Source organism: Erpetoichthys calabaricus, chromosome 9 (assembly GCF_900747795.2).
Source record: "Erpetoichthys calabaricus chromosome 9, fErpCal1.3, whole genome shotgun sequence".
Taxonomy (NCBI): domain Eukaryota; kingdom Metazoa; phylum Chordata; class Cladistia; order Polypteriformes; family Polypteridae; genus Erpetoichthys; species Erpetoichthys calabaricus.
The window spans coordinates 49,473,352-49,500,840 of record NC_041402.2 but is presented as its reverse complement, the minus strand read 5'-3'; the positions used below and the strand labels follow the sequence as shown (position 1 = coordinate 49,500,840).

The window sequence follows — 27,489 nt, the reverse complement described above, 5'->3', positions numbered from 1 at the left end:
GGGTAGAGCTGGGTCTTTTTCCTTAGGAGACAGATTTCCTTTAATGTGGGAAGTGACATCCTTCACATCTTCTATAACTCTGCGAGGGCCAGTGTAATTTTTTACATTGTGGTGTGCTGGGCTGGTAGCATCCCTTCAAGAGAGGCCCAATGAATCAACAAGCTAATTAAACTGGCAAGCTCAGTTATAGGACACACTCTGGACCCCAGGAAGTAACACCAAAGGAGAGAATTAAAAGAAAACTGAGTGCCATTATGAACAATGCTGCAAATCCTCTCTCTCTGAAATACTAACATTGAGGACTTCCAGCCAATGAATTATTCAGCAGAAGTGGTCAAGAAACACGACTATACAACAACAGAAATATGCCAGTACAAATGCCTGTGACTGTAACTGCTAAGTCAGAAGTTTTTTTTTTTCTTTTAAATATTCTTCTTTGTTCAAACCAAAGTGTGAGTGTAAATTTATTTAACTTATCTACCTATGTATATATTTATTTATTTAAAGTGCTTCTGTAAAAAGCCAAATTTCCTTATGTATTTGTCTTATTTTAAGATATGTGACTCATTTTGTCACTTTGTGGATCTCTAGCTACAACCATGCAAACTGTATCACAGACCTTTGCTTCCATATTATTATTTTTTTTTTTTTTTGTTCTTTATTTCGCCTTATACAATTTCTTGTATTAGGAATTTGGTAGTTTTCGCATACCCCTTGGGGTCAGAGCGCAGGGTCAGCCATTGTACAGCGCCCCTGGAGCAATTACAGGTTAAGGGCCTTGCTCAAGGGCCCAGCAGAGCAGTGGCCTTTTTGGCAGTGACGGGGATTCGAACCGGCAACCTTCGGGATACCAGCGCAGCTCCTTAGCCTCAGAGCCACCACTCCGCCCTTATATAATATATATATATATATATATATATATATATATATATATATATATATATATATATATATATATATATATATATATATATATATACACACACACACACACACACACTTTATATAGATCTTTTATATATAATACGCTACCGTGGCTGTTCCTTTGTCTGTCCAGAATTTTAAATCACCTGTAGCTCACAAACTGTTTGACCTATTGACCTGCAATTTGGTACACATATACTAAGTGACCTCTACTGTACACTTTCGGGGTGATGATTTTTATTACTCTTTTTATTTTAATTTCATTTTATTGTAGAATAAACTCTCGGCAGCAGGGCGGCCATGAGGCGCATGCGTACAGGTGCCGTTCTCATCCCTACCACCTTCACCACCATTTTCTCTATCTCTTCATATCTTAAATCATTCTTGAGGCAGACTGAAGACTTAGTATGTTTTGCTTAAGCTGGCACTTAAGTAACTGTAACACAAAAACTGACTTAATCAGTTTTAACGTGAAAAGATGCCGGCAAAAGAGGAGAAGAAGCGGGCCACTAGAGTGGAGAAAACGAAAATGTTACCATGCAGTGTGCCGTTTCTGGTGTGTGTATATTATATATATTATATACACACTACCCGACACCCACCGTAGCATACGGCGGTATAAGAATAGGAACGGAAAACGGTGAGAAAGGAATTCAGAAATCAAGAAGAAATAAATACTTCTTGAAAGACGCAGCGTGCATGTAGAATTTCCGGCCAAGCAGGATTACATGTGAAAGTGATAAATAAATCAGGCTTTCCGAATTTACGTACTATGGCCATGGCATCTTGATAGTTTTGTTGCATGTATCTTGGACTTCCTGGAAATGTGGATGGTAATATGATCATTTTGCCTACACGTACGTTATTTTCAGCGTTTGCTTACAGTGCGTCTGAAAGTCCTTTGTATTGTTCCACGCGCAGATCTTGTTGATGTAATCTGTGATAGTTGAGACGCACTCCCTCTGTTTTAACATACGCATCTACGACATACTGTTGGAATAGTTTGCCACTGGAGTGCAAAATACTAAATGTATTCCTCATTGCTAATCTGTACGCGTAAAATTGGCATTGAGTAAGCCTTATTTGCTTGGCGGTTCTTTTATCGGGAACATGTAAATCTTTGTGCCAGCCAATGTCTTCATAAGGGAATAAAAGTGGGTAAACCATAGGATTGAAATTCATATTGAGCGTGGAAATCTGTTTACAGGAGTAATCTGTGCACCCATGGAAGCAAATGCTAGAGAAGAGTTGTATTCTCGAATGTGTTCATGATAATTTTTACCTTCTGATGTTTGCTGTGTAAGAAGCTGTTGTAAAGACACAGGTGGCTCCCGCAAAGGTGGTAAAGCTACTTTACCGTTGTGGCAGCACCTCGAGTACTTGTTGGATGTATTACGCTCTGCAGGCCAGTACTGTGCATGACATGGAAGAGGACGAATAGGAATTGAGAAATGCCGTGTCAGCTGCATGTGGGCAGGACCAGTTTTGAAGTGGAAGCAGGACAAACCAGAAGAGAAATATATATAAGAGATATTATATACACACACACACACTAGGGGGCTTTGCTCCCTGCTCAGTATGCTCGCCAACCCCCATACCGGCGCTAAGCGCTTGCCACTAGACGGTATTAACAGCTGTAGATATTCTTCGAGATATTGTATGTTGATGTTTTCATCTTCCACACGATCACCACCCACTGTTTCAGCATAGTCTATTGATACGCATTTAATCAATTTGCTGTGTAACCGATCAACAATTTTGGGGTTAATTCATTTGACTTCATCGTTTCTCGTGCTAGGATTGCCCATGTATTCATTTCTTCGGTTGATAACCCTTTGGGATGAAATTCTTCAGTAAGATCTGGACATAATAAATCTTCTTTATTTGGGATCTTAAAGTGAGGAAAACGTAAAAATTTATAAGAGCTGAGAGAGCAGGAACTGTGCCTGTCAAAAGCATTCACACGAATGAGAGATGACAGGACCATGTGTGTGGTTGAATGTGATTGAGAGGAGGACAGGACTTGAAAAAAATCTCATAGCAAAAGTCTCTTCTCACGGGACTTGAAAAAATCTGTTGAAAATAGTATTAAAAAAAAAATAAATAAAAAAAAAACAACAATCTCTTGAAAAATTCCTTTTATATTACACATACACACAGGAATTGATGAGCTATATTTTATTTATTGAATACAATGAAACGACTTACACACTATTTTTCTATAAAGTGTCCTGCCACTGCAATACACTTGTTCCAGTGCTCAGGAAGCTTCTTAATCCCCAAAGAGTAGAAGACTTTTGACTGCATGTTGACCCATTCTTTCACAGCGTCAATAACCTCCTCATTCGGCTTGAATTTCTTCCCTCCTAAAAATTCCTTAAGTGGACCGAAGAGATGATAGTCCCTCTCTGAATGACGTGCACCAATCATACACTCTAGACTGAGAGAGAGACACTCATCCCCAAAATGTTTAAGTCTCGAATAAATCTTAGATGGAATGACTCCTTCTTTTGTCAAAAAATGAATAATAATGCGCTGCGCAACACTACTGTGTACCTCCTGCTCTGACATGTTGATTACAACTGACAGGAAGTGGGGAAAGTGCAGCTAGTACGAACGACAAGTTCATATATGCATGTGTTTGTACAATGAGTCATGTCTACCTTGCACTATTTATAAGAAAAGAGCATGAAAATTTCTGTTTATAATTGAACACCCCTCATATATATCTTAAATATATGCACACACATTCACACAAATATTTCAATACAAAAAAATACATAGTTACATACAGTATCTCACAAAAGTGAGTACACACCTCACATTTTTGTAAATATTTTATTATATCTTTTCATGGGACAACACTGAAGATATGACACTTTGATACAATGTAAAGTAGTCAGTGTACAGCTTGTATAACAGTGTAAATTTGCTGTCCCCTCAAAATAACTCAACACACGGGCATTAATGTCTAAACCGCTGGCAACAAAAGTGAAGTGAAAAATGTCCAAATTGTGCCCAAAGTGTCAATATTTTGAGTGGCCACCATTATTTTCTAGCACTGCCATAACTCTCTTGGGCATGGAATTCACTAGAGCTTCACAAGCTGCCACTGGAATTCTCTTCCACTCCTCCATGACGACATCACAGAGCTGGTGGATGTTAGAGACCTTACGCTCCTCCACCTTCCGTTTGAGGATGCCCCACATATGCTCAATAAGGTTTAGGTCTGGAGACATGCTTGGCCAGTCCAGCACCTTTACCCTCAGTTTCTTTAGCAAGGCAGTGGTCGTCTTGGAGGTGTGTTTGGGGTCGTTATCATGTTGGAATACTGCCCTGTGGCCCAGTTTCCAAAGGGAGGGGATCATGCTCTGCTTCAGTATGTCACAGTATATGTTGTCATTCATGGTTCCCTCAATGAACCGTAGCTCCCTGTGCCAGCAGCACTCATGCAGCCCCAAACCATGACACTACCACCACCATGCTTGACTGTAGGCAAGACACACTTGTCTTTGTACTCCTCACCTGGTTGCCGCCACACACACTTGACACCATCTGAACCAAATAAGTTTATCTTGGTCTCATCAGACCACAGGACATGGTTCCAGTAATCCATGTCCTTAGTCTGCTTGTCTTCAAGTGGACTTTCTTGTGCATCATCTTTAGAAGAGGCTTCCTTCTGGGACGACAGCCATGCAGACCAATTTGATGCAGTGTGCGGCATATGGTCTGAGCACTGACAGGCTGATCCCCCACCCCTTCAACCTCTGCAGCAATGCTGGCAGCACTCATACATCTATTTTCAAAAGACAACCTCTGGATATGACGCTGAGCACGTGCATTCAATTTCTTTGGTCAACCATGTCGAGGCCTGTTCTGAGTGGAACCTGTCCTGTTAAACCGCTGTATGGTTTTGGTCACCGTGCTGCAGCTCAGTTTCAGGGTGTTGGCAATCTTCTTATAGCCAAGGCCACCTTTATGTAGAGCAACAATTCTTTTTTTCAGATCCTCAGAGAGTTCTTTGCCATGAGGTGCCATGTTGAACTTCCAGTGACCAGGATGAGAAAGTGTGAGAGCAATAACACCAAATTTAACGCACCTGCTCCCCATTCACACCCGAGACCTTGTAACACTAACGAGTCACATGACATTGGGAAGGGAAAATGTCTAATTGGGCACAATTTGGACATTTTTCACTTAGGGGTGTACTCAATTTTGTTGCCAGCGGTTTAGACATTAATGGCTGTGTGTTGAGTTATTTTGTGGGGACAGCAAATTTACACTGTTATGCAAGCTGTACACTGACTACTTTACATTGTATCAAAGTGTCATATCTTCAGTGTTGTCCCATGAAAAGATATAATAAAATATTGACAAAAATGTGAGAGGTGAGTTCATTTTTGTGAGATACTGTAGTACTTCTGATACATCTGATAAACCAATGGCTCTGGTTAGCATGGGAAAAAAAAACTATGCCCCTAAAAACTGAAAACTTTCATACTACAGTACGGGGGATATGTTCCTAGAGCACCCGCGAACTGTGAAAAACCGGGAATTATGGATGTGGTTAATAAAATGCCTATTTTTATAGTTTAAACCCTAAATATGCCCCAAAACACTTTAATTTCAACCTCAGCTTAATACATTACCTAAAAAAAAGAATGTAAAGGTAAACCCATATACTGTACAGTACTGTACTGGTATGTCACCCACAGTGCTAGAATGTAAAATACCGATGTTGCCGCTATATGTACTATAATTCATGCAAGCGCGTTTTCCTTGCCAGAAGCCTTAGAAGGTGCAGGGCGTTTCGATGGCATTTTGGGGCTTTAACCCTTAAACTGCCACATACTTGGGGGTTAATGCATCTCTGGACGCCAAATACTTTGTTGCTGCACTTTAAGTAAACACAATTCACAAAGAAAAAGTGAAATTTTAATGGAACACTTTTTTTCATGCAAGGAGCATCACAATTACTGCAACACTTATCATTTTACACACTGCCAATGAACGGTAAAAACTAATGTCAATGTCAATTTATTTATATAGCACATTTAAACAAACATAGTAATGCTGTGGCCAAAGTGCTTTACAAAAATAGAACAAATTAACATAAAACATAAGTAGAAATAAAACATATGAACATAAAATAAAATACATAATAAATAGAAGTAATGTTATATACATAAAAAATAGAAGTAATGTAATATAATCACAAAAAGGAAGCCATCAGTATTACTGAAGGTAACTGAATGCAAGTGAGTAGAAATGAGTCTTTAATCTTGTTTTGAACAGTTCAATTGTAGACGACTCCTTTATATGATGAGGTAAAGAGTTCCACAGGCGAGGTGCGACAGCTGCAAAAGCCCTGTCCCCATTGGTTTTACACTTGGTACGAGGGACAACCAGAGACAGCTGACCAGAAGATCTAAGCACTCTAGATGGCTGATGTAAAACACACAGTTGAGATAAATAGGCAGGAGCAAGCCCATGTAAAGATTTAAAAACTAGCAGCAGGATTTTAAAATCAATTCGAAAAATGACAGGCAGCCAGTGTAAAGAAGCTAAAATAGGAGAGACAGAGTCATGCTTTCTTGCCCCAACCAGAAAGCGAGTAGCAGAATTTTGGACCAACTGTAACCTGTGTATCAAGGATTTGTTAATCCCAGAATACAGCGAGTTGCAGTAATCGAGGCGAGAAAAAAATAAACGCATGAGTAGCTATCTCAAGATCCCTAGAAGATAAAAAAGGCTTTATCTTACCTAATAGACAAAGTTGGAAAAAGCAACTCTTGACTACAGAATTTATTTGTTTCTCAAAAGAGAGGTTACTGTCAAAGGTAACACCAAGATTGCGGACTTGAGGTTTGGAAAAGACAGAGAAAGAGCCGAGAAGACCAAGACCAATTGGAACAATATGTACAAGGCGCAACGGACGCCATTGATGAAATTCAGTAAATCACAGAGCCAACTGCACTTGAACTGGCTGCACGCAAGCACATAGAGGTAAACGCTGATTACTGCAGGCTAGTCTAGTGCAGTGGCTCAATCCTAGGGACAGTGAGGCTGCAGTGCTGCAGGGGCCGGCAGTGGTCATGAGCTGGCTGCTCAACGAATGTACGGCACTGACTGATCGGCTCCGGCGTGCTGGTAAATTGCACTGGTAACCGACAATAACCGGTTGCAGCATTCAATGAATATACGTCACCGAATATAAGTGGCTCCTATGTGCTGGCAAATGGCACTGGGAAAGGACTATAGCCTGTTGCAGCGGTTTAAGGATTAAGAAGAACAAAACGGAAAACACGAGAACACTCAGCTGGAGATGCGTCACAGGGCCACAGTCAATCAGCAGCAAGGAGAAATGAATAAAGCTGTAGCGCTCCGGTGCCACTAAGATTCACACCATTGAGAAGACGGTGATTTATTTATTTTTATGGTGGAGATTCCAGGGATGCACCAGGCCTTAACCCGACCCGCACTCACTCAGAAACCGAGACAAAAACAAAGCAAACCGGTAATCAAACAGCAAATAAAGAATGTAATGAAAACAAATGAAAACAACGATACCACCCCTGTTCCCCTTATGGCGATTATACATTAAATACAGCAAAGCACCAACAAAACAGACACAGTAAATTCCATGAAAAACACCAACAGATGAAATGTAATGATGAAGATAGATAGTCCAGAGATCCGCATGTTGAATGGGAATGTAAAGATAGTCCTACCAGTAGTTCCTGAAATGGTGAAGACGGGTGGACGGATTCAGGAGCGCTCCTTTCTTTGCAGGATGACAATGAATCCACTTACAGTCCTTATGTACACAGGCAGACGGTAGACAATCCAGACCCCAACCACAAAACGATCCAGGACAAAACGAATAAGTATAAGTAACCCAACAGAAGGCAGGCTGAGAGACAGGAACTTGAAACAAATTACAAAAACTTTTTTTTCTTTTGGTCACTGGCCTCCTTTATAAAAGCCGCACTGACATCCTTTGACCCCAACAGCCCCTGCACCCTCAGCAGAAGACCAATCAGAGCCACTGCAGGGACTGCTGGGAGTTACAGTTTCAAATTCTAATAGAGTACGCTCTCGGATTGGCTACTTTCACCATTCCAAGCCACGTTTTCCTCTACGGTTGCTTCCTGTTCTCTCTACAGTGCAGCATTGCCACGAAAAAAGCCATAAAAAATTGCGGAGGATATTTGCGGTTTCCGCTAACAATTACTAGTTAGGTTGTAAGGAAAAATCCGTGAACGACTGAGGCCGCGAACCCTGAACCGTGTCTTCGCGGGGGTCTACTGTACTTTGCTTTTCACTTAGTTTGCTCACAATCAATTCACCATCAAAGCTGCAAAGAGTCACCCCAAAGCATGATAGAGACGAAAGCTCATCATTTCCCTAGCAGCTTCTAGTAATGAAAGTCATTAAAAAAAAATGACAAAAATGAATTTGCTGCTTCAAGAACTGTGCAATCCATTTAAATAAAAAAAAGTCCATTTTCTTTTCAGATCGTACAAGGCTTAGTCTTCCATATCAGCACTAATGATTTTTGTTTTGGGGAAGGGAATACCAGTATATTTAAGATGCACTGCTGCTAGAATGCACAACAACATTCAATCATTCATTTGACCTATCTTCAAACTGTATTACATAAGGAGAGTCTGCAATGCTGTACATACCAGTCACTTAACAGAGTATTTGCTCAAAAAGCACATTTAGACTATTTTATTTGCTTAGACTAAGCAAACACTGTCTTTATGATAAGCATACTTCAAGCTATTCAAGTAGTTTTCAATTAAATCAAACAACAAATAAAATTAATTAAATAGTTTAGCTTTCCTTATGTTTCACAGATTTATCAATGATTGTACAAAAAATGTACACTTAAAGCAAAACCACTTAAATTTGTGATTGGAATTGCTGAAGGCAATAAAGAATTTAGATACAAGGCTTTTACTTAAAAGCAAAATGCAAATTAAGACCATGCAGTCTAAAGATTTACAACAAGCAGCATTACCTTGCTTATTTCTACTCCAGTTGGAGCCATCACTGTTCATGGTACAGTACTGGTAGTTGCTTATTACCATTTCATTCTCCTCTGTCTCCAAGGCACAAAGTTTGCAAAGCCAAATAGTTTCTATGCTCCAATACATGGCTTACAATATAATCTTCTCCCTTTAGTTTCCATGTTGACCAATATAGGGTACTAAAGAAGATGAATTTCCACTCATCACAAGACTGCAAGAATGTTTATATAAAAAAAAAAACAACAACAATATCTACTGAATATGTTTACCAGTTGTCGCAGTGCTTCCTGCCAGAAAATGCTGATGGGGCCTCAGTGGTTCACACACGGATACTAGAGACGAAAATCATGAGGCACTAATCTATTAAAGGGCACAGTGCTAATTTCTCTCCCTTTCTCCCTCACATACTGTAAACACTGGGAAACAACAGTTACACCTCTGTAATGTGGGAGTAACACTTGACTACTCAAAAAAAAAAAACACTGTTTTACGCATTGTACAATAAACAGCTGTTCGATAAACAATTGTAGACCTGAGCGAACATTCCAGGATCATTCATTTTTTGAAATGTGCAGTGAATATGCAAGGTCCACTTTATTTTTGACAGTTTTAATTTGTGACCTTGTGTTCTAGACAATTAGTTAACTTTGCAGATATGGTGGGTATCAAACCTGTAACAGCTAGAATTAAACTTTTTAAATCATTTAACAATTTTAAATACAACTGTCATGTCATCTTAATCTATACCTGTACTTTTTTTGGCAGTATGGAGATTCAACCTGTACACGTTTGTCTGGATGATATCTCACAAGTCCACTAAACAGTTGAGGAAAAACCTTGCTTAACTAGTACTCAACATAACTGTGCTATGTAACTTAATATCTTCTTCACATGCTTTTTTTTGCCTCAATGCACAGTCTGCACATGTAATTATTTTAATTGCTTTGTGACCGAAGCATACATGCCATTTCTCCTACAAACTTAACCAGATTTAAAATTTTTGTAAATTATCCTACACATATTAAAGTAATATTCTCAGCACTAACACCCAAGGGACCCCATTCGCCCAATTCAGTCAGAGAAACCACTTACATAAATTTTAGAAAGTTCAGGGCAGTCACAGTGTGCTCCTATGACTGCCAGTCATGCAGTTTGACATCCCTAGCAACTCAGCCAAGACCAGTTTCAGATTCACCCTCACTAAATAAAACAGGTTTGAGTTTGTCTTAAGTTATAAGAGTTGTTCCTATGTGTCCAAGAGGCGACAACCAATGGGTGCTCACAAGTATAAAAACAAGGCAGCCATGAGGAATAAGGAGAGGTGCAGGTGTTCTGGACTGTGCAAATAGAATAGAGCCTCAACCGTTTGAAGTCACTTATTTATCGTATCACAAAAGAATGGAAAAGGAAAAATAAAAGGGGCTGAGACTATGGCTGAACTCATATCTAGAAAGTCTGGCATGGTCAAGCAGCATGTTAACTGGTTGTCAACTCGGAGCAAGGTTATGATACTTTGGAAATTTAAAACTCTGCTGAAAAGCTGTCAGAGTTGTGTAATATGTCCACCCCTACGATTCCTAATTGTATTTCTAACACAAGGAAACTGAGGAGATCCAGCATCTGCTTTATTCAGGTTTGATATCCCCTCTGACTAGATGTCAAGTAATGTACAGCCAGCTTTAGCAACTACCAGAAAACTGTTTTAGGAACAAGAGCTTCAGACTCTTAAAATTGTACATTAATGTAAAAATAAAAGCTTGGCAACCAAAATCCAGAAAAGACTGACATCAGCACACCTTCTGTTCATCAGCAAGGCCAAGGTGAAGTAGCTGAATGGAGCTAAAAGTAAAGTTACCTGCAACTCTTTACAGTCATACATACAGAGGCACATCATTTTTAGTGACAAAGCTTAAATAAAAACAAACTTAATGTCACTGCTTAAGCTGTTCAGGACTAATTACTGTATACTATACACAAATTACTTTAAAGCTACCTGACCCTAATCTCATGGTGCCTGCAAAACACAGAATTTGTTTAAAGAAAACTGTGTGTACAAAACACAAATGCTGCTAGGGCCTGTGGTTTGATCACAACGAAAACACAAAGTTGGGCAGCTTTTTACAAACATAAAAACAAAATGCTGACAGATAAGATAAAGTGGATACAGTTCTTCCACCCCCCACTAACAGTAAACCATCACAAGCCATGAGGCTTGAAACAAGCACTCAAGTATTTATAAAGACAGTGGAAGCAAAGAACACAACACTTGAAAGAAAATCTATTTAAATGCTGGTCTCTTCCTTTCTCTCAAAACACTGCCTCTATTGACTGCTGATAAACACTATTTATTATCCTAACAGTTCAAACTGTAAGTGGAGCATGCTGTTACAGTGCTTAGCATTACAGCTTGACAGAGCCAGTGTCCTTGTTTTTAATCTTAGCACAATAATTACCTGTAAGGAATATGCATATTGTCCCCGTGTCTGAGTGATTCTTTCTCCGGGTACACAAGTTTTCCTTTACACTGGTGATGCTACAATGGGATCAGTATGAGTTAGAGCTGGGGTGTGCAGGAGTGTGCTTTCCATCAAGCAAAGTCCCAATTCACAGCTGGCTTCTGAACAAGGTACAGCAACGACCCAGGTACAAACCGTGTGTGCAGATCCCCCAACTATTGCTAGACAGAAATCCCTGTTCCCTTCTCCATCCATCCATCTTCCAACCCGCTGAATCCGAACACAGGGTCACGGGGGTCTGCTGGAGCCAATCCCAGCCAACACAGGGCACAAGGCAGGGAACCAATCCAGGGCAGGGTGCCAACCCACCGCAGGACACACACAAACACACCCACACACCAAACACACACTAGGGACAATTTAGAATCGCCAATCCACCTAACCTGCATGTCTTTGGACTGTGGGAGGAAACCGGAGCGCCCGGAGGAAACCCACGCAGACACGGGGAGAACATGCAAACTCCACGCAGGGAGGACCCGGGAAGCGAACCCGGGACCCCAGGTCTCCCAACTGCGAGGCAGCAGCGCTACCCACTGCGCCACCGTGCCGCCCCTGTTCCCTTCTCTCCCTATAAAATATTTAAACACCTATGCATGTTCCATTCTCTGCTTGAGCAGATGCAAAATTCATATACAGGTAAAATTCCATTACAACGAACTCACAGGGACCTAAAAATATTTCGTTGTAATAAAAATTTTGTTGTAATGAGATTCTGTATTTGTTACTATAGTGATTTCTTTAACTTGTATCCAGGCGTTTGCTTCTTTCGTGTTAATTTTAATCTCCTCCTGCCTACAAGTTATGCTGAAGAGAATTTTTCTCAGCATTTCCTTGCGATAATACACTTTCAGGGTGCGAATGATGCCCAAAACCAATGGCTGAAGCGCTGCCGTGTAATTGGGTGGGAGGAATTCAACGCGAACATTATCTAAATGTGGAAGCATATTGTGGGCTGCACAGTTATCAATCAGGAGCTGAATCATTATTTCTTCTTCATATTGTGAGGTATCTGAACTCTTTTGAGACCAAACCCCCCACTCCCCACCCAACAGGAACGACACGCTAAAGTGCGTCCTGAAGTGTGATTGCAGCGTCTGTGGAAGATTGTTTGTCCGTTGCTGGGGCAGGGCAATAGGAGGCACACAGCGCTGCAATGAAGCGCCACAGAAGCAAATCATAAAAGATCAGGGTCGCGCTATAACTCCCTGTCTAGCATTCCAAAGCACGAGGCTTAGTCTCAGTACTTTAGCAAAAACAGCTTTATTCAGTTTGAAACACGAGCGGCACAGTTATTTATTGTAGCGAGATCTGCCACTCTGCTATTCACAAACACAGCAGTCAGGCAGAGTCGTGGCCAGGTCAGTGATCAAGTAATCCTGTTACAGTATCTGCATTTACAATTTATGTGCTCCTAACCTTGCATCACCCCTCGAGATCTTTTCTGTTGTGAGCTGGGTGGCCGATCACACCCCTACAGGTTAAAAAAAGACGTTGAAAGACTACCTTCACATTGCTTCCTAGCGACTGATCTATCGCGTGATCTGCGCGGTACTTCACAGACTTAAAAGTCCAAAAGCACCTGTCAGTTGCGGATTGTTTGTTTGCCTTTATCTCTGTCCTTCCTTGCTCCTGACGCACACACCTTTGAAGAGGAAGGTATGTTTGCACTCTCTTAATTGTGAGACGGATTTGTCATAACATTCTTGTCAAGGAGCACGTTTAAACTTTTGAAAAAGAGACATGTTTGTTTGCAGTGTTTGAATAAAGTTCCTGTCTCTACAATCTTCTGTGTTTCTGTGCAAATCTGAGACCCAAGCATGACACTGTTTATTTTGGCGGAGAGACGCAGCATATCTGCTATTGCCCCGTACAGAAGCGGAGATCGCACTTCAGGACGCTCTTCGGCTTGCTGTCCAGTTGTGGGAGGTCCCAAAAGAGTTTACAAACCTCACATTTACCTTGAATGAGTGCCGCATTAATAGGAATGTTTCTTGAACAAGAATCACTGAACCACATAAAAACGGCTTTTTCGACGTCTTCAAATGCAGCCGTTCATACGTTTGCAACCCGAGATTTTTCTGCTTTTTTTGCTGTCTTTCAAGAAAGTTGACAGCGTCGATATCTATAGTGAAATTCCGAATTCACTGGCAACATCTTTTTTCTTTTTGCCACAATCGAGAGCTGCAAAAAGTTCGTTTTTTTTTTCTAATATGAACTGTTATCGTTTTTTTCCATGTCTGCCATTTCTATAGATGAGTGACAATAATTAAATTCCAATGGATGTTTTTCAAATGTTGACGAGCAATAAGCAAAAGGTATCACTGAAAACCGCAGGAAACAAAAAAGGCAAAAAAAAAAAAAAAACAGTACGAGGAAAGTTCGAAGAAAGAAAAAAAATGACAGTGTTTCTGTTTGGGGATCATTGTGCACAACTGAGCTGCAGCCACAGAACTAACTGCTCTGTGGATGATTCAATCAGGCATTTCAAAGTCTTTTGTGCACTTCGTTGTAATGAAAGTATCTGCTGAATGGACTTCATAGTAACGAGATTTCTATAGACTGGTGTCATATGGGGAAACTGTCCGTACCATAAAAATACTTCGTTGTAATGAAAATTTCGTTGTAAAGATATTCTTTGTAACAGACTTCTACCTGTAGTTGATTATCAGGTTCCATCTGTAGCTTCCAACTGTCCATTTCCTCCCAAGGCTTGATGCATTGGCCATGGCTTATAGAAATAATGCTAGCCAAAAAGACCACTAACCAAAATATTATTTTGCTTGCTAATTAAGAACATCGAAGTACAGAAAATGTAAACATGCTAATATTGTTAATAAGTGTTTTCACACCTAGTTAATTTGGAGGAGTTGCTGTGAACTCTGGAGCAATTTCCACCCGTAGGTTCATTTAGGTAGATGTAAACACAGCAATGGAACTCTGATGTGGACCAAAACAACTAGAAACCCCTTAACTCTTTTAGGGCGGATGTCGACTTTTGTCGACAGGAAGGGTTGAGGGCGCATGTCGACAAAAGTCGACATCCAGGGATAGAGGGCGACAATCAGCTGTTAATGGTGACAAAACTCACTGTTACATCACAGGCATTCCCTCTCTGCTTGGAGGAATGTTTGACTCATTGACTCAGCATCTAATCCTTGCATGTGCGTGAGTTACGAAATGTAAACAAAGGCAAGATGGCATCGACATTTCACGAGGGAGCGAAGCGAGTGCAGAAAACAAAATACTCAGCAGACGATGTTTTGCACATTATTGCTGAGTTGGACTCTGATTTTTCAGAATCTAGATTTTGTTGACAGTGATCAGGAGATCGAGCATGAGAGTGAGGAACTGGCATCAGCTGATCGGACACCAGCCGATGCCGCCCCAGATGATCGGCTGCCAGCTGAGCACATTCGTGCAGCCGATGCACCTATGGAAAAGTTTGTGTGGGAGGAATACCCAGACTTTGATCTGTGGGAGCCAAACTGGCTACCGGACTTCACAAGACAGCATGGCTTGCTGTTGGACACGACAGATTACCAGCCGCTGGACTTCTTCAGGCTGTTCTCTCTTGATGCTGCTTTTCAGCTATTGTCAGACGAGACAAACAGGTATGCAGAGCAATTCTCGTTTTTCAAAGTGGAAACCTACAACAAAAGATGGAGATGAAGGGCTTTGTGGTATTACAAATAGAGATGGGACTAGACTGGCGATATAACTTCAGGGAGCATTGGTCCAAACATGCTTTGTCCCCTGGTGGCTTTGGACAGGTTATGCCACGTGATAGGTACGTGCTCCTGCAAAGTTTTATTCACTTCTGTGATAACCAGAAGCAAATCCCAAGGGGTGAGCCAGGCTATAACCCCATGTATAAAGTTCAGCCCCTGCTTGATATTGTGGAACCAACATATAAACAATTTTATCAGCCTGGCCGTGATTTGTCTGTGGATGAATCTATGATAAAATACAAGGGACGCCAATATATCCCAGACAAGCCCACAAAGTATGGCATAAAGGATTTTGTACTGGCAGTAGCAAACACTGGTTTCTGCCTGAAAGTAATCACATTTACAGGAAAGTATTTCTTTCAAAGAGAGCTGTCCCTTGACAAGTCAGGTTGTGCTGGAGCTGCCTCAGGGCTATGAACATTTGGGTCATGTTGTGTACATGGTAGTGCTGGGCGGTATGACCAAAATTCTATATCATGGTATTTTTCAAAATTGTACCGGTTTCACGGTATTAAATGGTATTTTTTTCCCATGCATGAGTTAACCACATTTTCCACTGCAATTACTACTGAGTAATAACTAAGAATAACCTATTCCACTGTCATGAGAATTGTACATTGTACAAAAAAAACATTTTAATGTGCACATAAGTATTAATACAGGTTAGCATGGCCCCATAACGTGATAGTTTTCAAGGATGGGGGCACTAATGAAGAGAAGGAATCACATTGCATGACAGTTGCAGTCAAAATATAGAGCCTTTTAATTGAACAAATTGTGCAAACAACTTAAACTAAAAATTTGACAACATATTGTCAACCATCCAAAGAAGCATTTAGACTCAGTAAAATATCCAGAGATGCTTGTCAAAAGTTGTATTGCACTGAACATGTCTTAGAAAAGGAATAAATAGTACATATTTTTTGAAAACCAACTACACTTTCTGTTAATGTTAACAACAAGTGTCCACGGACACGTTAAAGTGACTTTTTAAACAACTTTACCATCACTAAACTGCATAATATTTAAACAAATAATAACAATAAAATAAATAATAGTGCAACTTCCACATTACACAGTGTTCACCAAAATAAAGTAAAATAAAACAAGTGCAACTTGGTGATGACATCTTTATCAACTGAACCGTCATTAAGGCAAATTGCATTAATATGGACCATGCTTCAAACAAACCATATACATAAATAATAAAACTGCAACTTGCATTTATAATACTATTTGTGGTATAGTGGGTCCACGGCTTCAAAAAAAAAAAAAAGGGTCAGTTTATAAATCCAGTTCGCTGTGTCCGTCTCCGTGGGCGCGATTGCATGACTGCGGGGATGAGGTGATTGGGGCGAGTCGCACCTGATCGTTCTCAATTGCTTGATCGGCTTATTGTGGCATGTGAATAAGGCGCTCCGCCCACGGAGACGTATATTTATGGACTGGCAGGATAGGGGGAAGGAAAAAAAGAAAAGATAGAACACAAGGAGGTTAAAGAAGGGAAAGGGCAGTCATGGGAGACGATTCAGACACCAGGAAGGTTAAGGTAGCACGAGCTGGGGCTCCGTGAGGGAGTGCAGGCTGAGGCGATCTAGGGGCTGGTTCACCCCACTGACTAAGTGTGTAGAGTGGGGCAAGCGAAATGTAAGACCTCCCAATGGATCTGAGTGAGTGCGAAGGAAGACGGGAGGTGTGCCGACCTCGGACGGTCTGGCTGCACAGTGTGGCGGCAAGCAAGACAGGGGCTAGCAGAAAGCAGTTTGTGCTGCAAAGGATCCGCCAGCAACGCCGTGAAGGGTGAGCCATGGAGACAGAAGGTGGTGTGCTGCAATCGGGCGAGGAGAGAGACTGCATTTTAACCTCTATTTTAACGGATTTATTTATTATGTGTTTTATTTCCACATTTCACTGGTTTTATGGATTTGCTATTTATTTGGGTACTGTATTTTTCTGAACACTACATAATGGACACTTTTGGTTTTACTTTGACTGTTTTTAACAAAAGCACTTGAGCACTTTCCACCATCCCCTGGCTTCAATGAGATTTCTCAGCTCATCTCGGTCATAACTATCAACGGTGTTGGTTCAACAGACTCCCATGTGGGAAGAGGGAGTCTGTAGGGAGCCGGCATCATCACACTATTACACAGTAACCAGATACATTATACAGTATTGAAAAAAAACAAATAAAACAAGTACAACTTGGCTTGCAGTATTATCCAGTAGTATAGAAACAGTATTCACACATTTGAACATAATGGTCCACATCCGACCTTTTAAAACCAAAGTACTGTATCTTCAGACAACAGACACGGCGCCTTTTTTTGTCAAAAGGTCTTCTGTGTCATCATGTTCAACTTTATCGTCTGCTACAGCTTCCGTTTAGGAATGTTCTCTGTCCATTTTCACCACTCAGTACCTCCAGTAATGCATGTTCTCCATTGCATGCCTGTTTAGCGGTGCAGCAGTGAAAAAGGTCCCCCCCTTAAACAGTTTCCCGCTACGCCACGTTCTGAATGTTGTTTAGACTATCTAAACTGGTGTTCCGGTATAAGAAAAATCCATCTCATAACAAAAATAAAAAACGGTTTTTGGTATGAACCGGTATACCGCCCAGCACTAGTACATGGACAATTTTTATACATGCCCAGAATTGTTCATGGAGCTACAGAGCAGGGGAATTGGAGCTTGTGGCACAGTGAGGGTGAACAGGAGACACAGGCCTTCACAGTTGAAGCCAGACAGGCTGAAGATGAAAAGTGGTGACAATACAGCTTTCATGCGGGTGGAAATCTTGATGGCAGTGGCATAGCACGGCACAATGTCAAATGGGTGACTTGTCTCTCCACAGTACACACTAACAATACATGTGAGAAAGTGCAGCAACAGACAATTGAAAAGGAGGCACCAGTGCAACACATATTGTAAGCAGTACAATGTGGCAATGCATGAAATTGGCTGCTTTGAGCAATATCATACTTTGCAGGACTTTGCTGTGTAACATGTATGTGATATGTCTGTGAAATCATATAGTATGCAGGCTCACACAACATGCAAGACAGTAACATTTGTCAAAAGTAAATATTTTTTGTTGATTTGATATGTTAAACCATTGCTTTGTGATCTTTTTTTTAAAAAAAAGTTAGTTTTTGGAAAAATATTCAGCCCTGGGAGAAAAGAAACAAAAAAAAAATAAGCCCTAAAAGAGTTCAAGAAGTGGTGGTCTCATGTGGTACCAAGGGAATCCTGGAATGGTTTGTGTTAGGAATGAATATAAACAAACAAGGAACTGCCCTAACAGAAAATAATTGTAAAAATTAAAACAAACATAACACAAATGGCATAAAACAGCTTGCACAAGAACTACTAAATCAGGGAAAGTTTAGTATTTGATTCAGACTCTCAGCCTCCCTATCTGTCTCACAATTGGATAGAAGTTTACCATGTTAAAAATAAGTAAAAGTAAAAAGTACAAAATAATAAAAATAACAACATACAGAGGAGGCAAGAAACGATATTACCTTTAACACAATAGTAAATGTTAATCAACATTCTAAAATTAAACTTATTATAGGTTACATGCCCAAAGACAGTAATCGTGATTTAAGATAAACTAAACAGCATTTGCTTTCATATAGCAGACTACTGGAGAGTAAATATGCAACATCATATAATGAAATGAAACCCGCTTGATACGTTTACTATCTAAATGACAGTAAAGCAGATCACTGTATGCCCTCAACAGAGATTGCCTTGTTCCGTAGAGTCGTGCACATGAAACATGTCTTTTCAGTAGCACTATACGTGGTGCTTAATTTCTATGCACTTCTACTTCTCAGATGATAGGCATTCTACTCAGAGAGTTGTGTTTGGTTAACAAACTCTGATTATTGCAAATGCAACTGTGACAAACACAGCCCTTGCCGACACTTCATAATGGTTTTTAACCACAAAATACTTATTTCTGCCCAATGAGTGAAGTCCACAACACACCTGTGAAGTGTCTGTTTCATGTGAAAGCTTGCTATCTGAAAAACAACCAAATTTACTAGAGATTTGAACAAGCCAATCTATCTCCTGCTTCAGCACAAAGCAAACAGACTAGGATTGTGAACATGCCGAAATAATTCACTACTAACAGTGGACCCCCTCCCAGTTCCATATGAGCTTCATCCATTACTACATTTAAGAGCTTGACTAAACTGAGTTTGTTAGGCCCTTTAGTTTATATTGTGCTGTGTCAAATCTTGCAGTAGGCTTGCATGTTATTGTGTGATTTTCTGTCCCCATTTGCCACAAGGCTGATGTAATTCCAAACACCACTCTGGATGCCCACTTTGTCAATTAAGCACACTGAAGGTCCCAAAGCCACTGAAATTGCCATATTACCAACTTTGAGAGGGTGGAAAAGGGGCTGCAATGCAAGCCATTGCGAATCTGAACCTGAAGTGCATTCAAAAATGAAGGCTGTAGAATTGATACCATGAAAAATGAGTATCAAAGCAATTGTAAATGTTAAAAAAGGATATTGCAATACTTTTAACAACCCAATGAGGAGCCCTGTAGGTGTCAGGCAAAAACATGCAAAAAAAATCCATTCAAACGAATTATGTGACTTGTTCAAACAGATTATTTTTTTTTTTTTTTTTTTTTTTTTACCCTTATTTCAGTAGCTATTTATTTTCCCTGTATGCAAATTAGTAAAGCGGAATCGGAGGAGTATAGCCAGCCAATATTATTCTATTCTATAATCTATTCTACTCTGTTCAGTGCCATCATTATCTAAATTTTAAACTTATCTTTTCTTCTATTAACTTTTCCACCACTGACTCTGAAATATCATGTTCTTGGAGAAAATTCCATAAATCCATTCTCATAACTTCTTCTGCATTTGAAACTCATTTTAAGACTCTTCAAAAGGATCATTTCAACTGCAGTGGTGTTCCAATTACATACCTCTTCCAGTTCACTGATTTTAACACACACTCTACGGTTCACTGGACTGTTTGCCAGTAAAACCGTAATGGGCAGTATAATAAGAAGTGGACCACAAGAGTTAAAAATAACAATAGTCTGTTCAAACGAATTACATATAGAACGGGGCTCTGTACTACTGAAATAAAGAGACAAGGAAAAAAATAATAATAATAATTCATCTGAATGGATTAATTTTTTTTTGCTCATTACCTACAGGGCTCCATAACTCTAGTTCTCATACACTTTGCAAATTTTTTTCTTCCATTTTATTTAATTTTTTTTAAAGATCTGAACAGACTATTCTAAACATTATGAAACATATTAAAAAAATAAATAACTTTTGGAGGCACGTTTTGAAAAGTTACATAGGAAACCATACGGCAGAGACCTCCTTACCCACAGTAATCCTGTGGGGTTTTTAAGTGCTGTGGGTGGCTAAGGAATAAAATTTGGTAAGTTGCATTCAAAAACAAATACATTTTCTTCTTCTCCTAGCCTCCATATATAACTGATTTACAGTGGTGCCTCGTAACTCGAACAATTCTAACTTCAAATGCTAAATTCAAAGAGAAATTTGATCAGAATTTCAAACGATGCTTCTACGTTAGTCCTGCATACACAGTGAAAAATGCAGCAACAGATGGTGCTTACGGAGAGAGCGTAAATGTCATCTGTTGTGTGCCCAAGTTGTCTCTTGCTCTCACTGTGAAAGCATCTCTTGTTTTACGCATGTGTGTTTTCAGTGTTTTTTTTTTTTCATTTTATTTTTGGTGTGGTTGGTTATATTTATATAATATATAAAAAAAGTATATGCAATTTTCATTATTACACAGAATTTATTATTGTTTTCACGTTTTAATTTATTATTTAGGGCATTTTTATGTTACATTACGTGTATTTGCCAAGTTTATTGAAATGGGTAGTGGTCCGGGAATGGATTAATCAACTTTCTGTTACTTCTAATGGAGAAAACTGATTTGGACAATTCAGAGTTCAAACAGCCTCCTGAAACGAATTAATTTGTATTTGATTTTAAACTACAGCTCAACATTTTAGGCATCACAATACTTAGACAGCAGGACCCACTTCTGTCACACCATACATTACACTTACTGTAGACTAGCATTACACTGTGGCATGAGGCAGAATACAGTATCTCTTCCTTTAAAAAGGCTCTCAAAATTGCAATTTAAAACCCCTTTAAAATAATAAATGAAAAACAGATGGGGCAGTTATTTTCCTTTATTGCAGTTTGTCTACACTGATGGATATGAAATCATTATGCTCCGCTCTCTAATGACTATAATATTATATCTTACAAAAATCATGACACTGACAAGAAAGTTAAAAAATATAAAGAGTACATGTTATTGTTCAGGATGTACAACCATAAGAAAAGGACACTGGCAGAGATATTATTTAATTTAAATACAATGGATAAGTGACTTAATACTTGTAGCACAAAGCATAATTTTTGTGCAGCAGACAGAAGCTGGCTGGGCTGAAGTTGGTACAGTGCTTAATTAGGGTGAAGAAACCTTTACAACATGGACAGATATTAAAATTAAGAAAAAGAATCATTTCCACGCAGCCCGCTACTCTGCTGAGATACAAGTTCTACAAAGGCACACACTACACTTGTACAGTATATAGTAAGAAATACTTTGGGTATATTAACTTCACCAGCTACAAAATGAATTTAAGAAGAACTTATTAAAAGATAACTTTTAATATGTAAAATACATCTTTAAAGGTTTACCCATTCATCCAAAAAATCTTTGAAGTATTTCAATGAAACCTTAATTTTTGCATATATAATAAAGATATATGAAATTTACTTACATTTCTGCTCCATTTCCCTCATCTCCTCTGGTGGAATTTTCAACTTATCAATGTGATCACGGAGAACACTAGCCCATTTTTGCAACGACTCCATAATAGACCATGGTCTTGACATGTCTGCAACAAACACAGTCAGGGTGTCTTTCAGCGACTCTGCAGAAACAGCAAACTTCAGAAGGCCTTTGTGGTACAAGTCTCCATCCAGAATCCATACATTGCATCTTGTCTGATCTGTTTAAATGATAAGGAAAAGAGCTGATAATTCAAATCTTTATATAAAAAATAGAAACATTACCAAAAAAGTATGCTTTACTTTTTCCTGTCTTGCACACCCAAGACAATCCTATAAAGCAGACAAGTCAATGACTTCTGTCAGTAGAGAACATTGAAACATAACTTGCATTATGCGATTGATATTCTCCAAAATATTTTTCAACCATTTCAAAGTGTTTTATTAAGAAAGAAAAACAACCTGTAAAACACATCAATATATAAAAAAGCAAGGTAAAACAGTAGAATAAATCTCTGGAGCCTCGGAGTGGTGATATGATGCATGCAAGTAAGCAATTTCACACATGTAAACATACAAGCCAACAGTCAAAGGGATTCTCACAGCAACTCTACTATGGATTGCAAAGTTATAAGGATACCTGCATCTTTACAGGTTTCTCTCATAGTTTATTCTGTAAAACTTGGTTATGGAGGCCCTTATATATATATATAAATAAATAAATAAATAAAAAGGCAGCCCAGCAATTTAATGGTTGTTTATCCATGTAAAACGGATAGCTGGTTATAAGACATAGACCACATCCAGTGACCAATACGACACATTTTGAGGAGTGTTCCTTATTTTTTGCTTAACTGAAGTTATATTTTTCACTGGAGTTTGTAGATTCTATGCAAACCAAGTACAGCAAGAATGGCTAGGCTTTGTTCCCAAACCAACATAAAATTAACTAAGTGATACTGAAAATATATTTATGAAAGTCAACTTCACCAACAATACTTTTTATTACCTTAAAGTGCTTTTACCCGTCTTGTCATTGTCCACTAAAAATGTCTAATATAGCTGAATCAATGGCTATATTAGGCACTTAGCAAAAACATTTTGATTTTTTTTTTTTTTTTTTTTTTTTTTTTAATTAATAGTTGAAAGAGGCAGGTTGAGTGACTAGCTAACAGTGATAGGGGAAGCTGGATCCACACCCTTGTGGTCTAATGTCCAGTTTCTCAGTCACAATACAGTACTCATGGCTTTTAAAGTTTCACAGGGGAATCTGCTCTTCGATCAAAAGTTATTAAGATTCACAAGGGTACTCCCCACCTTCCCTGGTCCACAATCAAATGCTAGTGTATTGCCATAAACACTGAATGCTAGTGTACTGATATAGCAGAGTTCCCCAGTAATTTGGTTAAACTTAAAAGCACTGTATGATTTTTTTTATTAATTAAACAGAGGTTTAGCTGTATGAGAATACAAGAGAAATAACGAGAAATGTCAGAACAGTATTTCATTTGCTAAACTTCTGGGAGCAGGGAGACCATGTGTTTGTACATAAAGTATAAGTAGTTCACCTGAGCAGAAAATGATCCACTTAGTCTAGAAAACCAAGCTTTCTCACTGCATTAAATATGCCTTTTAGGTTGAAGCACAGCTTAGTTGAATTTATGTTAATATTTCCATGTACTGATATTTATTAAATAAAAATACCTAATAAAAAGAGCAAAACGTATTACTCTCTAAAGTTTAAATAAAATAAATAAAAACTGTAAAACTATATATGTGCAGAGTTTTTTTATTTTTCCAAGTGAATCAAAGGGGAGTAATGGTGCAGAATCTGAAACAGAGGCCTCAAAAAAATCCTAAAAAGGGTTAAATCAAAAACCTAATTAAAAGAAAACATGTTCTGCAGGAGACAAACTCTGCAGGAGACAAACTCAAGACTTCTTAAGAAGTTAGTTACTGTGAAACCTGTAACAATTTTTTGCTTTAACAAAGCAAAACTGAAAAAAGCCCCCTTGAAGAACTAAAGCAACTTACCATCTCGGTCTTCATCATGTACACTTAAATACAAATACTCCAGTCCCCTCCCTTTTTTATTGTGTTCGGCTCCTTGCAACTTTGCCATAATTGTAGTTTTTCCTGAGCCATCTTCTCCTGCAAGAAAAAAAAAAGCAAAATGCATAAATAAAAATAACCTATGATGAAGCTTTGTAATGCAAGAGCTATAAAGTACAAATTGGTGTAGAAATTCAACCAATTGCTATTTTAAACAGCATTACCCATGACCTTTATAAATTCAAATAAAAAAACTGCTACCATTCTTGAGCTGCATTACATACAGTATGTGCACAGTTATACACAGATTTATAAAACAGATAACAGTATTTATATGAAACTTCAAAAATAGTCAAAATATATCAAAAATGGGGAAGTGAGTCAAATAGCATCTAAAGACAGAGAATGAGTCACACAGAAAACACTTCCTAAACACAGATTAAAGTGTAGAGTGGTGAGAAATATTCACCAAATATTAAGTATCCATTATTACTCTTATCCAATTTTTTAGGGGGTGGGGGTCGTTTATTGAAACTATTTCATTAACATCTTGTCAAGCACTTTGGGCTACACCCTGTTTAAGAAAACATGCTGTAGAAATAAATGTCATTGTTGTTCTCGGCAGCACAAGAAATAATTGTTCATGGCCAGGCAGGATTTAACATAGGAGTAAATATCACAATTTTAAGGGCGATGGTTTGGTTTAAATGCAAAAAAAAAAATGTTCACCTTGAGAAATAACAAAATTGACATTAGTTTAAAATGAAAAATTTAAATACTTTTTTATTTAAGTTTTGTACATCTGCTCAGTGTCTTTATATTCTGCTCTCAAAACACCCTTAAACATATCACTTTCGTAAAGCCACTGTTCCAATCAGAAATTATTACTGCAAAAAATACATCTTGCTTTTTTGTGTCCTTTTAATCTGCGGGTGTACAGACTATGCTACAACTTAGCTACACAGGAAATTATCAAGTTTAACCCGTCAATAAAATAACGTTTAATCATTCTGACATCAACTTGACTTACCAAAAACAAGAATATTCTTCCCGGACGGCAACTTCGACCTCGACCTGGTGGACACTTCACTCAGAATAGAGGACCTGCAACATCAATAACATCCCGTTCAGAATTCAGTATTGATTGGCACCGCTCTGTATGCTAAGCCGATGTCGTTTTAAGGCCAACTGAAAAGAACTGGGAACATTCTGAAGCGAAATATAGAAATGCCCTTAGTGAGAGTTTCAGATCGCTCCAAAGCCAGGTCCCGATTTTTCCTCCCTGGCTGGGCGAGCTGATGCCGTGTTAGCTGTCAAAACAATAACAAACTTGCCAGTTCTAAAGCAAAGGCAGTTTTGACAGCTTAAGGTGCGTTTACGCACAGCCTCCGTACATTAAAGACACGTTTAGCAGGATGACGTTTTTGTTTTAAATAATACAGAATGCTTTATTTTAATAAACAACAAAAAGAATAAGTATAACAACAGCATAAAGAAAAACTAACGCCCTTGCCTCGTTGGCAGAAGGCAGAGCCAAACGAAGAGAACAGTGCAGCCAAGCTTTCTTATAAATTTTATTAAAATATGCTAGAAACTGAAATAAAAAAAAATCTACTTCTTTTATTGCATGCATCAACAGGAACTCTGCATCGATTCTTTGCTTGATTCCGGCCGGCGTTTTTAAGATTGGTTACACATGGGAGTGACAAAGCAGATACATCCTTCATTGGCCATTCCACGTTTCGAGGTGGAGTTTGCAATTTGCTTCTAAATAAAACTGTAAACTTGCCATAGATTTTGTCCTTCTTCGTCTTCGTTGCTGTTGTCTAAGGTGTCAATAGCCCCACCGGTGCCCAGGAGCTTCTTCTCCAGCACGGGAGCCATCTTGTTCCTACTGCCACAAAGAGAAGCATCACCTGAGCGCTTCAGGACCCCGCCTGAGCTGGAGGGGACCACGCAACGGGCGTTGCCGCCCTTACAGAGCGAAAAAATAGAATACTGGCTCAAAAGCTGATAAAACAGTACTTAAAAGAGTAGAGTGCAAAACGCATGAAATTGTTCCTCGTTAAATCGGGCAGTGCCATAGACGACTATTCCACTTCACGCGGTCTCCCCTTCTGGAGTATGATGTCATCGGCTAGGGCAGCCGCCCTGGTTCTTCACAGCCTCAGGAAATGTGATCCACCCAGGGCTGGCTAGGGACCAAACAGTAAATTAGTCACAAGATCAGAATGGATGCTGAGCTTTGATCTCAAGCTTTCTATCCTGCTAATGATTTTTTCACCCGTTCATAACGACGGTGTATTTCTTTCGGTTAAACATTATGTATTCTAACATCGGGGGAGTGTAATTTCGTATATATGACTGTAAACGGATGACCCTTTCGTCACACATATACATACAATGATGGAACCAAGCCACGTCGCAGGTTTTATTTCTTAATTTGTTTTGAGTGTCACGGTCAATGGGGGCCGGGGCATTTTGCGTTTAAAACTACGCAAAAAACCAAATGAACGACGACTTGTTTAGTTGCACTAAAGATGGTTCAAAAGTGAAACATGTTTCTAGAATAATGAGTCAATTTTCAGTACTTTTCAGTTATGTTGTGGCGGAGAAAACATGTGCGGGAACTTGGTACGGAGGACCGAGCTAAACTATGGAATACCATTTATACCAAAACGAATTACGTAAAAAGGAAATTATGACATGAATAATCATGTGAAAAAGTACAGCAATTCATATAAACCAGTCATTAAATTGGGAACAATTGCATCATTATTAATAAATAATTTAGCAGAAGTGTGTCAAGAAACATCTAGAGGGGCTCCTTTATACCAACAGCAATACGTCTACATAATGCTTCACTTTGACTGGGAAGGCCAAGTCCAAAGTTTTCTTCCTCTTTAGTCATACTGGTGTGTGTTCAGACCATATATACATACAGTGCATCCGGAAAGTATTCACAGCGCATCACTTTTTCCACATTTTGTTATGTTACTGCCTTATTCCAAAATGGATTAAATTCATTTTTTCCTCAGAATTCTACACACAACACCCCAGAATGACAATGTGAAAAAAAGTTTATTTGAGATTTTTGCAAATTTATTAAAAATAAAAAAATTCACAGCCTTTGCTCAATACTTTGTCGATGCACAGCCTCACGTTGTCATTATGGGGTGTTGTGTGTAGAATTCTGAGGAAAAAAATTAATCCATTTTGGAATAAGGCTGTAACATAACAAAATGTGGAAAAAGTGATGCGCTGTGAATACTTTCCGGATGCACTGTATGTTGTGACATTGTGAATTGACACTGAATTTTAATTAATAAAGTATCTATCTATCTATCTATCTATCTATGTTGTGGCACCCGGCTGGGGTTCCTACCTGGACGGGATGCCCA

General features: G+C 39.0%; 1 protein-coding gene across 3 annotated transcripts in view; it reads right to left on the bottom strand.

The window, feature by feature from the left end:
• The window catches only part of dync1li2 (dynein, cytoplasmic 1, light intermediate chain 2), a 76,882-nt gene extending 50,863 nt beyond the window's left edge, over positions 1-26,019 (bottom strand). For all 3 annotated transcript variants that reach the window (XM_051932155.1, XM_028809626.2, XM_028809627.2), the window contains exons 1-4: positions 25,878-26,019; positions 25,119-25,192; positions 24,071-24,187; positions 22,027-22,257 (exon numbers count right to left, since the gene is read on the bottom strand). In XM_051932155.1, the coding sequence (XP_051788115.1) occupies positions 22,027-22,257; positions 24,071-24,187; positions 25,119-25,192; positions 25,878-25,972 (517 nt within the window). In that variant the 5' untranslated portion in view covers positions 25,973-26,019. The remainder of the gene's footprint in view (positions 1-22,026; positions 22,258-24,070; positions 24,188-25,118; positions 25,193-25,877) is intronic.
• Positions 26,020-27,489: the final 1,470 nt, after the last annotated feature.